This window comes from Carassius carassius, chromosome 18 (assembly GCF_963082965.1).
Source record: "Carassius carassius chromosome 18, fCarCar2.1, whole genome shotgun sequence".
NCBI lineage: Eukaryota > Metazoa > Chordata > Actinopteri > Cypriniformes > Cyprinidae > Carassius > Carassius carassius.
In genome coordinates, this window is record NC_081772.1 from 8,390,275 (window position 1) to 8,406,380 (window position 16,106).

A 16,106-nucleotide genomic window follows, 5' to 3' on the forward strand; every position below is an offset into this window, starting at 1 on the left:
CTGATTTATCAGACCTATTAAAGTTTAAAATGTTTAAACCTCACAAATTTTGAAAGATTTATGCTTAAAACAAGATAAACCCTATTTTCCAAACAGTGTAAGAAAAACGTCTCAAGGTTACGTATGTAACCCTAGTTCCTTGAAGGAATGAGACGCTGCGTCGAAACGCTTTTGGGGAACGTCCCTGACGAGACCGACTCTGAATATCGTGTGCAATCAGTCCATCGGAAAGGCGTGACGTCACGGGCGGGGTGACGTAGCGACCAGGAAGCTATAAAAGCACGTGCCGTGCAGCTGGCTTCAGCTTCGAGTAGGGAAGCAAGCGCCGGCAGGGGTGCCGGGAGTATGGCTCTGCGACGCAGCGTCTCGTTCCTTCAAGGAACTAGGGTTACATACGTAACCTTGAGACGTTCCTTTTCAGGAACTCGAGCTGCATCGAAACGCTTTTGGGGAACGATGTGCCCACGCTGCCAGACTTCCAAATCCCTGCCTAGTGTGTAGTCAAAAGAGCACAGCTAAGACGAGAGAACAGAAGAACCCGGCGTGGCTCGCATGTCAAGATCGTAAAATCGGACAAATGTGGAGGGCGTGGACCACCCCGCAGCGTTGCAGATGTCCAAGAGGGACACACCTGCTGAGAAGGCCTTGGAGGCCGCCATACTCCGAGTAGAGTGAGCCTTGGCCCCCAAAGGAGGGGGAAGACCAGAGGACTCATAGGAGACGTTGATAGCCTCGACTATCCAACGACTAAGGGTCTGCTTGGTGGCAGGAGAACCCTTGTTAGAAGGACCGTAGCAAACAAGCAATTGGTCTGATTTTCTCCACAGGGCAGCTCTGTGGACGTATGCGTCCAGTGCTCGCACTGGACACATACAGTTTAGCTTCTCTTGGTCTGGCTCCCGAAAGGGAGGAGGACAGAAGGCCTGCAGTACGATAGGTTGTGGTGTAACAGAGGGAACCTTCGGAACGTAACCCGCTCGAGGGTATAAGAATGCTTTGGCCATACCAGGGGCAAAGTCTAAGTAGGTAGGGGCCACCGAAAGGGCCTGAAGATCTCCAACTCTCTTTAGTGAGGTGATTGCCAGTAACAGGGCAGTTTTAAGTGTCAGATGTCTATATGAGATATCTTGTATTGGCTCGAATGGAGCTTTACAAAGAGCCTCTAGAACCACAACCAAATCCCAGGGGGGAACACGGGATCGTACTGGAGGTCTCAGCCTCAGCGCACCGCGGAGGAAACGTGTAACTAGGGGGTGTCTACCCATTGACTGACCATTGAAAGGGACGTGGAAAGCAGCTATGGCCGCCACGAAAACCTTTAAGGTGGAGTGGGATAACCCCGCAGAGAGCCTGGCTTGTAAAAACTCCAGAACTGTACCAACTGGGCAGTCTGCTGGGTCAAGCTGGCGGTCTCTGCACCATGAAGTGAAGAGCTTCCACTTCAGGGCGTACAGTTTCCTCGTAGAGGGAGCTCTGGATTGGAGTAGGGTCTCAACAACCTCGGTTGAGAGACCAGCTGCTAATAGCTGTGCCCCCTCAGGGGCCACACCCACAGCTTCCACAACTCCGGGCGAGGGTGAATTATCGTGCCCTGCGCCTGTGAGAGTAGGTCTGTCCTGATCGGTATCTCCCACGGAGAGCCGTCGAGGAGCGAGACTAGATCTGAGAACCATACTCGGCCCGGCCAGAACGGGGCTACTAGTAGTAGACGGACCCCGTCCCGGCGTACTCTCACCAGAACTCCCGGGAGCAGAGCGATAGGGGGAAAAGCGTACAGACGAAGCCTCGGCCAGGTCTGTACCATAGCGTCCAGTCCCAGAGGAGCTGGATGAACTAGAGAGAACCAGAGGGGACATTGCGATGTCTCCTGAGTCGCAAAGAGGTCCACCTGGGCTGTACCAAATACTCTCCATATGTGCTTCACCACCTCGGGGTGAAGCATCCATTCCCCGGGCCTCGGCCCCTGTCTCGACAGTATGTCTGCTCCCACATTCAATCTCCCAGGAATATACGCTGCTCTGATCGAGAGGAGCTTGCCCTGGGACCACAGAAGGATCTGGTGTGCCAGCTTGTACAAGGGGCGCGAACGCAGACCCCCCTGGTGATTTATATAAGAGACCACTGATGTGTTGTCGGTGCGCACCAACACATGGTGACCTCTCAGGTCTGGGAGGAAATATTTCAATGCTCGATAGACCGCTAGTATCTCTAGGCAATTGATGTGCCATGTTAGATGGCGACCACTCCACAGACCGCGGGGAGGGTGGCCGCTCATGACCGCACCCCAACCGGTGAGGGACGCATCTGTCGCTAGCGTTACACGGCGACAAGGAACTCCCAGCACCGGGCCCTGATTCAAGAACCAAGGTTTCCTCCACATGTCTAAGGCACGAAGGCACCGCCGCGTGACCTTGATAACTCGATGTGGATTTCCCCTCGAGGAAAAGCCCTTGGACTTGAGCCACCACTGTAGGGGTCTCATGTACAGCAGGCCAAAAGGTATCACGTTGGACGCAGCTGCCATCAGCCCTAACAATCTCTGGAATTGTTTGACAGTGAGTGACTGGCCTTCTTTGACTCTCTCGACTGATGTGAGGATCGACTCGATCCGAGCAGGAGACAAGCGTGCCTGCATCGTGGTCGAATTCCACACTACGCCTAGATAGGTGGTTCTCTGAACTGGAGAAAGTACACTCTTCTTGGCGTTTAGTCTCAAACCCAGCTCCCCCATGTGTGCGAGAACGACATCTCGATGTCGAGCCGCCATCTGCTCTGATTGAGCTAGGATCAACCAATCGTCGATATAATTTAAAATGCGGATGCCCTGCATACAGAGGGATACCAGAGCCGCATCCATACATTTCGTGAACGTGCGGGGTGAGAGTGCGAGGCCAAAGGGAAGTACTCGATATTGATAAGCTTTGCCCCCGAAAGCGAACCTCAGAAACTTCCTGTGTTTTGGAAGGATGGATATGTGGAAGTATGCGTCTTTGAGATCTATTGTGACAAACCAGTCCTCGGATCTGATTTGAGCTACAACCTGGTTGACAGTGAGCATCTTGAACTTCAGTGACATAACTGAGCGGTTCAGGAGACGCAAGTCTAAGATCGGACGCAACCCCCCATCCTTCTTTGGAACTATGAAATACCGGCTGTTAAATCCGGATTCCCTGTCTAGAGGAGGGACCACCTCGATGGCCTCCTTCCTTAATAGGGTATTCACTTCTTGTTCCATAACCAGAGCCTGCTGGGGGCCGACCACAGTCGGTGTAACCCCGTTGAACTTCGGTGGTGGATGACCGAACTGAATGCAATAGCCTCTTTCTATTGTACGCAGGACCCATTGAGATACATTTGGCAGTAGCTTCCACGCTGCTAAATAATCTACTAAGGGAATCAGTCTCTCGAGACTGACCTCTGGTGTAAGAGGCCCCCGAAGGGGCGGCGAGCATCCCAGCTCCGCTACGCTCACGGGCGGAAGTAACTGGGAGTGGCGCTCGCTGGAGGCCGCTGCGCCCTGAAGCTCTGGCAGGGTTGGCAGACCGACCTCCTGAGGGTACTGAGGTGAGACGGGCACCGTGTAATGAGGTGAACCGCGCTCTATTCCAGCAGGGGCTACCCTCTGGATCCTGGCGTCAGGATCTTTTCGTCGAGGACTTCCGGGCTTCGATGACAGATCTTAAATCGGTTTTCGCCCTAGAAGCCCCCGACTCAGAGCGTCGTTGCCCTCGGCCCCGACGTGGGGGAGCACGAGTGGCGACGCTCTGCTTTTGCGCTTCCCGGTGTGAGGAGCCGGTATGTGGCGTGGTCATCTCCCGCCCAGATGCACCACGAGAGCGACGAGGGAGGAAACTCTGGAACGCCGCTGCCTGCTTGTGCGCCTCCTGGAACCTGTCGACGACAGTATTAACTGTGTCGCCGAACAGGCCCGAGGCTTGAAGCGGGGCGTCCAGGAGGCAGACCCTGTCTCGTTCTTTAATTTCTGACAGGGTCAGCCACAAATGCCTCTCTGCGGCCACTAAGGCTGCCATAGACCGCCCAACTGCGCGAGCGGTCTCCTTAGTGGCGCGGAGGGAGAGATCAGCGGTCTTTCTGAGTTCTTCAATCTCTTCAGACTTAATCCCCTCCCCCTCACCGACATCTCTCAGCAGGTCAGCCTGATAAGCTTGCAGGACTGCCATAGTATGAAGGCACGCCCCAGCCTGACCTGCTGCCACATAACCTTTGCCCACTAGCGATGATGTAACTCTAAGCGGCTTAGTGGGCAATGTCGGAGCCTTTAGAGACGAGGCTGAACCGGGTGACAGATAGCCCGCGAGCGTCTGTTCAACCCGTGGCATCGCTCTATAACCACGCTCTCCCAGCCCCATCACGTTGCCATAATATAGTGAATCAGGGCCAAAGAGGCGGGTCGAATACGGGTGATTCCACGATCTCGATAACTCATCATGGAGATCGGGAAAATACGGAAGGCTCCGACGTGGAGGTGGTTGCTTCGGCCGCAGAAAGCGTTCGTCTAACTTGCTTCTCTGCGGCCCAGACTGTTTTTCAGCAGGCCAGTCGATTTTTAATTTATCTACTGCCCGCGTGACCACCTCCAAAAGCTCCTCATACTGGGGCGACAGGGGTGGCGAATCCCCAACAACAGTCTCCACATCGACCTCCTCAGAGGATGAGAGGTGAAGAGCTGATCCCTCACCCTGGGGGGAAGAAACCGACGAGCGTGCTTCCGAACCCAGGGCTTGGGCGCCGGATCTGGCAGATGAGGAAGGAGATAAGGACTGGCCCGTCTCCATTCCTTCTGACAGATCCACCTGCGAACCCCACGAGTGCAGCAGCCACTCTGCCTCGGCAGAAGCGGGGCCAGCACCGCGAGGAACGCTGGTGAAGGCTCCCTCCTCGAAGAGAGCCCTCCGGGATCGAAGCGTCCGCACTGGCAAACGTTCGCAATGCGGGCAGCCGGCCCCCTCGAGAGCCGACTCAGCGTGCTTCGATCCCAGGCAAGCCACGCACAGCCTGTGTGTATCCCCGCTCGTAATGTAGCGAGTGCAGGGAGGAACACACAGTCTGTAACGCGGCTTGAAATCGCCCTTCAAATGTTTGGTCTTTTGCTTCTGCTTAGGCATATTGAGCTGTTTTAGCGATCTTTTTAAGCTAAGGGACAGACAACAATAAATAGGACCAACAGGACAGACTTTTGCACATGCACACACAGAGCGCTTGCTGACAGATTCGAAGCTGAAGCCAGCTGCACGGCACGTGCTTTTATAGCTTCCTGGTCGCTACGTCACCCCGCCCGTGACGTCACGCCTTTCCGATGGACTGATTGCACACGATATTCAGAGTCGGTCTCGTCAGGGACGTTCCCCAAAAGCGTTTCGACGCAGCTCGAGTTCCTGAAAAGGAACTCAAGATGTATTTATTCTGTGTTATCTAATGATAATATTTTTAGCAATTTTGTTTTGCAAGTAAGTATATCCTGTTTCAATGATGTTTTTCTTAAATATGATTTATATATTATTTGCTGGAAAACAAGACAAAACTAGGTTTGTGAACGGAGTAATAATTTGTAAGTGAATAATTTCTGTTCACAATTCATCTCAATTGCATTAAACATCATTAAACACATTCAATTCTTTCATAATAATAATAATTACAATGTATAATTAACATAAAGAAATTATAGTTTGCATAATATTTGTTCACTGGCATCTTTTTCACTATCAAGTACTATTAAGGCCAGTCTCACCCAATACCAGTACCAATATTGATATCAATACTGCTTTTATACATATATACTGTATGATAATTTATGCTTATAACCAGGGGAAAAACTATTTGCTAATGCGGTGTGAAAAATGTACGTAATTCAAGATTCTCTATTCTGTCTTATCTTATGCTAATATCTGTTTACTATCAAGTAATATCAAGGCCAGTCTCACAGTAATTTATACCAAATACCACTAGTGATACTAATACTGCCATTTTTTTAAAGGAAGAATTTAATTTTAACATCCATGCAAACATGGCCAATCACTGAGTACATTCAGTCTGCCCTCTTTCGACACAAAAAACATAAGCATAATAAAACATTAGCATACCCTCAGAAATGGAAAAACAATGCTGCATTAACTGTGTAAATTATTGTGTCTATTTTAATTGCATAAATTAATTCTTAGCCCTAAAAACTACTGACAAAAAAATGAATTTACTGTCTGTTTATGGAACACACGTTAATGCCATGTGGCATGAACATGCCTGAGGGAATGAACACAGTGACTGCAGCACTGCTGTGCAGACTAGAGTCATAAGCGGAGCTCCAATGAGAATCACAGGATGAAGTCCTGACTTTCTCTCAGCTGAAGACTGACAGAAGACACCAATTAGCCAGGCAGGGTGTGAGATTGACTTGACTGGGTGGTGAGATCAGCTAGGAGGCCATCAATCTTTTAGCACCCCCACCTTCCACATCCTCTATAGTTCCCTCCAGTCTCACAGAGGGGTGGGTGACATATAGAGCATGTATCTCTTACTTTGACACTTTGCTGGGAAGACCGTAATAAATTACAGTTACAGAAGTTTTGTGTGGAGCAGATACGTGGCTATATTTTGTCAGTGTCACTTTGTGAATGAGACTTATATAGCCTGTGACTCTTGCTTTGTTTGCAGTCACTATGTAGCCTGGCGAGATGATGCTGACCCTCAGAGGACCCCAGATGATCCTAACCTTGAATCAACAAACAGAACTAACAATTATTGCTACATGTGTGACTGCATCATATAATTACTATTAATTAATAATATTGATAGTTCATTGTCTAGCTGACTACGTCTTGTATTATTATTATTATTTTTTTATTTTTTCTAAAATCCTGTCAAACGTGCACAAACTACTAGCTACTACTAAATATTGTAGAAACATAATTTTCTGTAAAGTTGCTTTGTAACGATTTCTATTGTAAAAAGCGCTATACCAATAAACTTGAATTGAATAAACTTGAATCAAGCACACACATGTCAATTATTCTGCAATTCTGGCATCTAAAATGATAATGTTGTTCAAAACTTTTGGATAACAGTTGGTGTATCCAAAAAGCTGGAAAAGTTGCCTGAATTTGAATTAATTAGTGAGATTAAAGCTGTCAGGACCTCCAGCAGAGGAAATACAACACATAGACAGCTGCTCTATGGTTTATTCATGCAATGCTGCGGATGACAGGAAATGTTTCAGAGTTTGGGGTATAGGCAACACACCTGGTGCCTGCAAAAGATCAGAGGGCTTGCCTAAATATATTCCCACCATAAACAAATAAACACACACACACATACAAACTCATTCATTTCCATGGAAGTGCAGGAAAGGGCAATGAATCAGACAATCAAGTCCATTATTTGCATGACTTACCGCGTGAAGTGGATTGCCCTGATCGATCGGCACCTTGAAGTCTGCTTGAAGCTCATCAAAGGCTGTTATCTGAAAACACAGAGTAAAAAAAGAGAACACGATCATTATCACAGACACCACTTAAAAACCACTTAAAATGCAATAAACTTTCATATTCATGATCTTTCTTCAGTTGACAATATCTTGAAATCTTGAATATATCATGAATATCCACTTGTGTATGTACTGCTTGATGTGACAAAAATTATTCAGATTGCAAAGGCATATGAAATTATCCCCTTTAGTAAGAGCATTTGAGCAAATAGGGTCTTATGGTGCCTCATGGCTATAGCTCATGCACAAGGCAATAGAAGCCAAAATTAAAGTTAGATCAAATTAGACAAGCTTATTTCCCCTGTTACAGACCAATCTGCCCTCTCTTCCTACACTACCCCTCCTGTAGTATATCAATGCTCTCTCAATTCTGTAGGCGACACAAGCAGTAAAAATGTTTGGTTTTGACTGCTTTTCTGCTTGGCTGCCAGGGTTAATTTAAAATGGCCAGGTTTAAATCTGACAGCAGCATATGAATAGTTGTAAGAAATTGTTCTTGCATATGTTATATGCCTTCTAGAAAGAAAATCAACAAACAATGTAACATGTGCACATTGCATCCATGTGGAAACATTGCTGTTTTGTTCCCTATGTGACATCAGTTTACCCATCTGAGGATTATGTTTTATTGAAAAAAGCTGAGCTGACTGAGAACGGGACTTTATATAAATATAATTGTTAATGCACAGAACAATAATTGTTGCTTAGTAAAATGATTAGAAGTGATTTCCTCAAACATTCTCATATTTTTCATGATTATAACTCATTGTGTTGTCAGTAAGAGTGAAACAGGCTGTTAGAAATTATAGATTGCTGCTTGATTGCCTGCTGTACTGTCTACAAATTATATCATGCTTGACCTCATCCATCTCCTCATTCTCTAATATATTGACCCAGTACCTGTTATTTCTAGAATTGTGTTAATATTAATCCTTTTAGTGCTATTCCCCTGATTTTGCATTGGAGACCTTCCTAATACTAGCTTGTGTAAGGCAAATGACAAAACCAACATAGGCTCAATGGAAATTGTGTTGCTCCAAAACTCCAAAAACAAACCTATAGATACAGTTCACTCAGATTCCAGTTAAACTAACCCATAGTAGCAGTAAAACACCAACAACTTTTATTTCTTTTCACACAAATTCTGTGTATAATTTGTAAAAAAAAAAAAAAAAAAAAAACATTTTGATGTTTGCACCACAGCCAGTTTCATATGTATGGCTTTTCTTATGTAGTAAACTTGCTCTGTAGCACCTACAGTAAGAATGTGTGAGGCAGAGTGCTTCAGGTACAACCGAATCCTGTGAATCGTGAGTCACGATAAAAGACTTGTAGAAGCAAGCTTTTGTTTACATTATCGGTTTGGTTAAGGTAGAGTTTAATGTAGGTGGTGCATTATTTTCCAATGCAATAGAGCATTAACCTGTTTTTGTAAACATAGACGTAACTGAAAATCTAATCTGTATAGCAAAGATGTTTTATTCTAGTGAAAAGGACTGTGGTTCATATCCTGACATTATTCAAGTCAGGTTAGAATGTGCAAGCCTGTTTAAAACAGTACCCCTTGTACCTTAATCAGGTTGCCATCCGATGTTTAACAAGAGATCTTAGAAATACAGTAGTTTTTAGAATTCCTGAATTAAACGTGCCACAATTAGGACAGCCACTACACATCTCAATAATCCATTCAAACTTCCACTGATGAACGTACCACTGCATTCACAGATAATACTGTTCTAAACTGTGCATCTTTGCACTAATGTGTTGGTTTCCACTGGCTGTGAAAGTGGACTTGAAACATCTGCTGAGGAAGCTTTTGATTCAGTGTTTTAGTTAAGCTAATGTGGGGATAATTTCCCCTCAGATGCAGAATGACACACAAGGGGAAATATGCAGATAGGCATCCCTTTGAAAAGGATGGCAGATAGATTCTGCCATGCTCATAATCTGAGATAAAGAAAGATAGATTTGACAGTGCTTGAAAACATTGAAAACATGTTACTTTTGCAAATCTCAACATTGAGAGAGTGCTGTAAGATCTCAAGGATTTAGCTAACTTTCATTACTAAACTTGCAGGTAGATATTGTAATTACACCATTCTGGGGCAAAAAGCACAAAATATTAAGCAATACCTTCCAAAGGTTTGGGGTCAGTAAAACTTTACAATTAGGTTCATTAGTTAACATTAGTTAACTACTTTAGTTAACATAAACTAAGCATGAACAATACTTCTACAGTGTAGATTATTAATCTTAGATCATTAATTTCAACCTTTACTATTGCATTATTAAAATCAAAAGTTCTGCTTATTAACATTAGTAAATGTACTATGAATTAACATGAACTAATAATGAATTACTGTATTTTCATTAACTAACATAAACAAAGATGAATAAATACTGTAATAATTGTACTGTTCATTGTTTGTTCATGTTAGTTAATACATACAGTAAACTAACATTAACTAATGGAACCTTATTGTAAAGTGTTTACTTGATCACAAATGTATGTATGTATGTATATATATATATATATATGTTTACAAACGCAATTTTTTTATAACAATAATAAATCAAATTTTACATAATAGTAGATGCTTTGCCAGTGTCTTTGTGGAGGGCTCTTAAAAGCATGAAATGTGCTTTCATAGGATATTGTCCCTGTCTGCTGCTTTTCACACCACAGCTCAAGATCCCTTGGGATTGTGCACATTTGTGTTGTGCCATCAGCCAATAAGTACTGTCAGCTTTATAACTGAATACATAAATAAGAATTTATGTGTGTTACTAAAAACAAATGAACTTCCAACACTTTAGGATGTTGGCTGAAGGGCACTAATCAACTAAAAGTCTGCTGATATTCAGAATTATATAAAACAGATCCTTTTTAAAGCAGGTGCTGCTCTTTTTGATATGTCTGGGTGAAATGCTGTTTTCAAGAATGGCTTAAAATGACAATGTGGAAGCTGTCTCATAATCCATACTCTATATTCAGTGCAAAAAACAACAACAACAACAACAACAACAACAACAAAAAACATAAAAATGTACTGTACACTATATTTAACACCATGCTGAACCTACACTCAAATCCTAAAATGTATTCAATTTGCTAACCTAAAAGGGGGTCGACATGTCACGATTTTCCCATTGTGAGCCGATCGAATTAAGTCTATTAAAGCTTCGAAAAGCTGAAAGCGCTGAGGACAGCATTTCTGCCTTCCTCACACAATAACTGACAAATACAAGGAACTTCTTTTAAAAAAACTGAAAGACAGTTTTAGGGATATTAGAAATAGATTGAGTTGAAAGATGTCTTACTAACAGGTCTGGGTCAAATGTGATTTCCTCATAATTACCCCTTATTTAACCCTTGAGGCTAATGTCTGTTGCTATGCAAAAGCAAGCCTAGGGCAAACGACTGTGCTGACCCAAATCTAGAGCAGTCTTGCAGTGCTGTGAATGTGAGCGAGTGCTTTTAATGCAGCTGTCCTCAAGGAAAAAAACAAAACAGTGTTACACCTTGCATAAAGTGCACAGGCATGAAGGACAGCATAACATCAAAACAGGTCAGGCACAAACTGCTACTGGAAAATAACACTGACCGTTGTTCATACAGTTGAACTGTAATGGGGTTTAATGCAGGTATGTGTGGATAAAAAAAGAATCTGAAACAACCCACAAAGGTGTTTTGGCCACTAGAGCTGTGGGAAAACCAAAAAAGGTGTGCAAAAGACTTCCCTGACACAAGCTGATGCCACCAAGTCAGGACATACTGTACGCCTGTCACCCAAGTCTAATTTCACTATCAATTTACACTCAAATGATAATCAGTGATTTAGTTTGGTTATGTAAGACATAAAAGAGACATTGATAATATCAAGAAGGCTTTGATCTGGTGATGAACAATTTGGTCTGATGCAGCAACCTCTGCTCTAACACATGCATGCCATTCTGCAGCAGTAGCCTATTTTTTCACAAAGCACGCCAAAGATGCAAACACTTACATGCCAGATCGCGAAGAAGATGAGAGAAGCACAGAGGACAAGGGAAAGCATATAACAAAAGGCAGCGAAAGTGAACATAATTGAGAGGAAACTGGAAGGAAAATCTCCAGGAGAGAAGACGGTGCTCGAGCCAAACTGGACTGAATGAATGAATGGAAGCAGTTACGGGGCACGCGAGAGGGAGCGCATCGTGTTCTTCATCAAAATATTTGCAACAAATGTGTTGCAAACCTCGAGTCTAGTTCAGTGCAGTCGCTTTCCCATATTCACGAATCAATAAAAAAACAATAAAAAAAAGTCCAGTGGTTTGTCGATTTTGAGCGAGTTGCAGCACTGTGTTGCGAAGTCCCTGCGAGATCAAGCCATTTGTGGACGATTAAGCAAATGATGCATTAACATCGTCCCATATGGTGTCGTCGGCAATGATAATCCATTAAAGATGGAGACTGTGCTCGGTGACGACTTTCGAAATGCAGAACTTTGAGTTAACGCACTAACACACGGTCCTGGCGATCTCTTCACCTTCTCAAACAGAAGGCGCAAGAATGTATGCCGGCTAACAGGTGGATTTAAAGAGCTCTCTCTCTCTCTCTCTCTCTCTCTCTCTCTCTCTCTCTCTCTCTCTCGCTCTCTCAGATCAGACACTAGGCCTATAGGTCAAAGCATGTCCTAAACATTACCTCCCACTACTTTTTAAAACAACGACATAGGCCTATACGCTTTGAAATTAGATGAAATTAAATACAAACGTACCATTTCACACTGTGACATTATCACTCACTACCCCTAAAACCAGTTGTTCTCAAACCATAACTCATGTATTTCTTATAGACTGCATTAGCTATAAACAAAAATATATGGCCTATGGTCTATGTATGTATGTTTTAAGCAATCACAACTAGCTATGCCCTGACAGAAAGAAGAGGCTCATTTGAAAAATATTCCTCTTTTATAAGTTTTCTCAGCTATAAATAACTCCATCAGATATTTATAAAATGTGTTAATATCAAAGTCAGTCCTCATCGTGACAAGCCACTTTCTATATTTCGTCTGCATTGAGTTCAGAAACCTCACTCTGGTTCTAGTAATTTTATAGTAATAATATTATAATATAATTTTAATATAATATAATATAGTATAATTTTATCCAGTAGCAGTTTGAGTATCAGTTCCAACAGTAGCCTATAAATTTACAAAATGTATAAAAATATCTATCTATCTATTTATCTATCTATCTATCTATCTATCTATCTATCTATCTATCTATCTATCTATCTATCTATCTATCTATCTATCTATCTATCTATCTATCTATCTATCATCTCGCATACATATATATATATATATATATATATATATATATATATATATATATATATATATATATATATATCCTAATATAATAAAGCCTATATATATATATATATATATATATATATATATATATATATATGCTTAACACACATTATTATATTATATATTATATGTCTCAATATGATAGCCTATTATTAAGACGTTTATATATAGGTCTATAACTTCTAATAATTAGAATATATAGTCTAATACCTATACCTTCTTGCGCCATCTTGCGTTTCGACACGGTAAAGTCAGTTCAAATTCAAAATTTTCATTCATTTTTGTAACGTAAGAAACAAAGAGACCAACAGAATTACTATATAAATAAATAATGCATATAAGCAAGTAAGTAGCCTAAGTGAATAAATGAACAAATATATAGGCTACGATCAATTTATAGTGCATTTGTATCAGACTCTAGGCTATTGTCAGTTTTGTTTATGTTCTCCCGGCAACGGATTTTTACAATAGTTTTGTCTTAAAGCCTAACTCTCTGTACAAAGACCATCACTCCCTATGAACGGATCATCTGTACTAAATAAGGGACAAGAGGTAAGGTTTCCAGAAAGTATTTGGTCCAGATATACAGCCTAAATGTATCTTTTATTTACTACAAATTATTTAAAGTATTCGCGTTGCGATGGGCACAAGGAGAAAATGAGTCTCATTGCAACGCTCGCTTCCAATCGCATGAAATAACACTTAACATAAACTGAATTCAGTCATTTATTCACTCAAAACACTCATGAATTGTGTTTTAGAGAATAAAAAACTAAATATTTTTAAATCATATAGGCTACACTCACACGATATCAAAACTGCGTATCCAATAGTCCAGGCTAGCCTAAAGCTGATTTATTTTATGAGAAGAAGGACGCAGTGGTAGCAGTATAGGCTACTATTGTGTATCCTTTTCATAGAAATACTTATTTACAACACAAGCAATAATCCTAAATTTAAGTTTAAAAAATACTGCATAAAATTCCCTTTAATTAATATTTTTTTTTTCTTCTCATCACTTATAGTGAAATGTGATGGTCATACACAGATATGAAGAAACACACAGACTTCGGTGACTCATTCTGGAGTTTTGGAAAAGAGCAGGACTTCAAGCCTCACATTAGACACATTGAGCCTGTTCTCACTGAGTAACTATTTCATGAACCAGTTTCTATCCTCTAAGTTATGAAAACGGATTCAACTGCAGTTGAAGTTACTTGAATGGCAGCTTTTCAAATTTTCCTTCAGTGTTTGAAGCTGTAGAAGCATAGTGTCAAAATTGTATTGCATAACTTGAATCAATACACTATATTAATATGATATCAATGGTTTTAGATGTGACCTTGACTGGAAATCCCATTTGCGCTGGATACCTGAACCACGATACAGTGATGCCCCATTTCCACACATCAAAGACATAAAGTTTCCCAATGAAAGGAAACTGATGAGATCCTTCCCACGTGAGTCAGGCTTTGATCATCAAAGTCTATCTGTTCAAGTATTAATAAAATATCTCTAGTGACAGCTGCACATGAAAACTTTCCTATGACTTCATTAGAGTAATCACTACGGCTGTAACATCTAAGACACTTTTAACTCTAATTTTACTGGGATTTGCTGCTAGATTCTGAGATGAATTTTCAGATTTTTTTATGTTTATTGGAATGTCCATTTAGAGGCTAATAGGGTGTCCGTATCTGAGTGGAGCTTTTATCCAAACATTGGACAGCCCAAGACCTATCACACTGGAAAGAGATGTTTTATGGATGGCATTATTCATCCAAGAAGCATGAGATGCATTTCAGAAAATTCCCTGGAATCATTCATAGGGAGGAAAAAGCAGGGTAAGAGCTAGTTTATCAATGCTAATAACATTACTTGCCGCTATTGTTCTTAACCACTCACATAAAGATAAATTGTATTTAGTAATGTGTAGTCAGTGCAGCCTTTATTGTTTTAGGTCATGGGTAATTTATCATTTTTTCCAGTACAGTACATTGTTCGAAACATTTGTAGTCTGAGATACTTTAAACTTTAATAAACTATATCTTCTTGTTTTTTCAGCCACAGACAAATGCAGCATCTACCCTTCAACAAAGGTCAGACCATTTCTAGTCCCTGAGTACAGCTCTGACTTTCATAAATATGAATCATCACTGCGCACAGCTACTTTTGGGTAAGTACCAAAATGCTTACGGTAGATGCAGTTAGATAGACCAAAAGGATGGGACTGTAGCCATGTTTTATTGCAAATTAATGAACATAAAAACACCCTTTGTTCCACTTTCTGTGAAGGGATATATCAAAGTAGAGGCCTACAATGTTTAAAAACTCCCCACTGAAACTGAATATACACACAGCCAACAACTTGGACTTTCACAGCACACTGTAGGGCAATGTTCAAAGAAAAGGAAAACACAAAGGCTATAAATACACAATAAATTATTTAACAAGATTAATTAACTAGAAACATCTGCAAGACAAGAGCGAGGAGAAAAAACTTAAAATAAGAGCACAGACAGATATTTGTTCTAACATATTTACTTGTATATTACTTCAGGTCCAAGCCTTTTGCCACATTTAAACCATTTATTCACCTAAAACCAAGCACAAAATACATCAGGTAGGTAAAAGAAATAATATTATGGTGGCCTCCACCATACAACTTCATGGTTGATAGGAAATATCTTTAGAAAATTTCTTAAGGTGTATGTACTGTATGTTTTTACAGTCCACCGTATGCAGAGAAACATAAAAGTCCTGCTCGAGAGGAGGACATTCTTGAAGTCAAGAGGTTGAGCAGCTGGAGACCAGCACCAAACATCTATGACAGGACAGTTTTGCTGGACACCTAATTTTGAAGGTGTCAAACCATGCTTACATATTTATTGTTGTTATGTGTTGTTATTGTTTGCTATTTTGTTAGACATATTTGAGTTTTTTCCTTCCTTCAACACAACCTCATGGTTTTCAACTGAGTATATTTTACAATATTTAGATCTTTATCTAGCCCAAGAACTTCATATTGGAAAGGGTTGAATCGGGACAAAATGTTATGGGCTTCAGACAGAGGGCTTGCCTTATTAGTTGGAGATTTTCCTTAATTCCCTGACAAAGACAAATGCATGTCTTTTCACTGTGCCAAAATGTAATTGCTGGACAGAATAGGAAACAGTTAAGTATGATTGTGTGGGCATGATGTTTATAACTGTTAATAAAAGAGGAACATAATCTCTTTCACTCTT

At 41.6% G+C, this 16,106-nt stretch overlaps 2 protein-coding genes across 2 annotated transcripts in view; one reads left to right on the forward strand and one right to left on the reverse strand.

The window, feature by feature from the left end:
- cnih3 (cornichon family AMPA receptor auxiliary protein 3) overlaps nucleotides 1–12,095 on the reverse strand; it is a 29,833-nt gene extending 17,738 nt beyond the window's left edge. The window contains exons 1-2 of the mRNA XM_059497935.1: nucleotides 11,506–12,095; nucleotides 7,406–7,474 (exon numbers count right to left, since the gene is read on the reverse strand). Coding sequence (XP_059353918.1) covers nucleotides 7,406–7,474; nucleotides 11,506–11,583 — 147 coding nt within the window. The 5' untranslated portion in view covers nucleotides 11,584–12,095. The remainder of the gene's footprint in view (nucleotides 1–7,405; nucleotides 7,475–11,505) is intronic.
- Nucleotides 12,096–13,344: 1,249 nt separating this feature from the next.
- On the forward strand, nucleotides 13,345–15,764 carry LOC132091838 (spermatogenesis-associated serine-rich protein 1). Its single transcript, XM_059497936.1, has 7 exons — nucleotides 13,345–13,413; nucleotides 13,887–14,009; nucleotides 14,197–14,321; nucleotides 14,538–14,705; nucleotides 14,926–15,037; nucleotides 15,422–15,484; nucleotides 15,593–15,764. Exons 2-7 carry the CDS (start codon nucleotides 13,912–13,914, stop codon nucleotides 15,714–15,716), a joined length of 690 nt encoding a protein of 229 aa, XP_059353919.1. The 5' UTR covers nucleotides 13,345–13,413; nucleotides 13,887–13,911; the 3' UTR covers nucleotides 15,717–15,764.
- The last annotated feature ends 342 nt before the right edge of the window (nucleotides 15,765–16,106 follow it).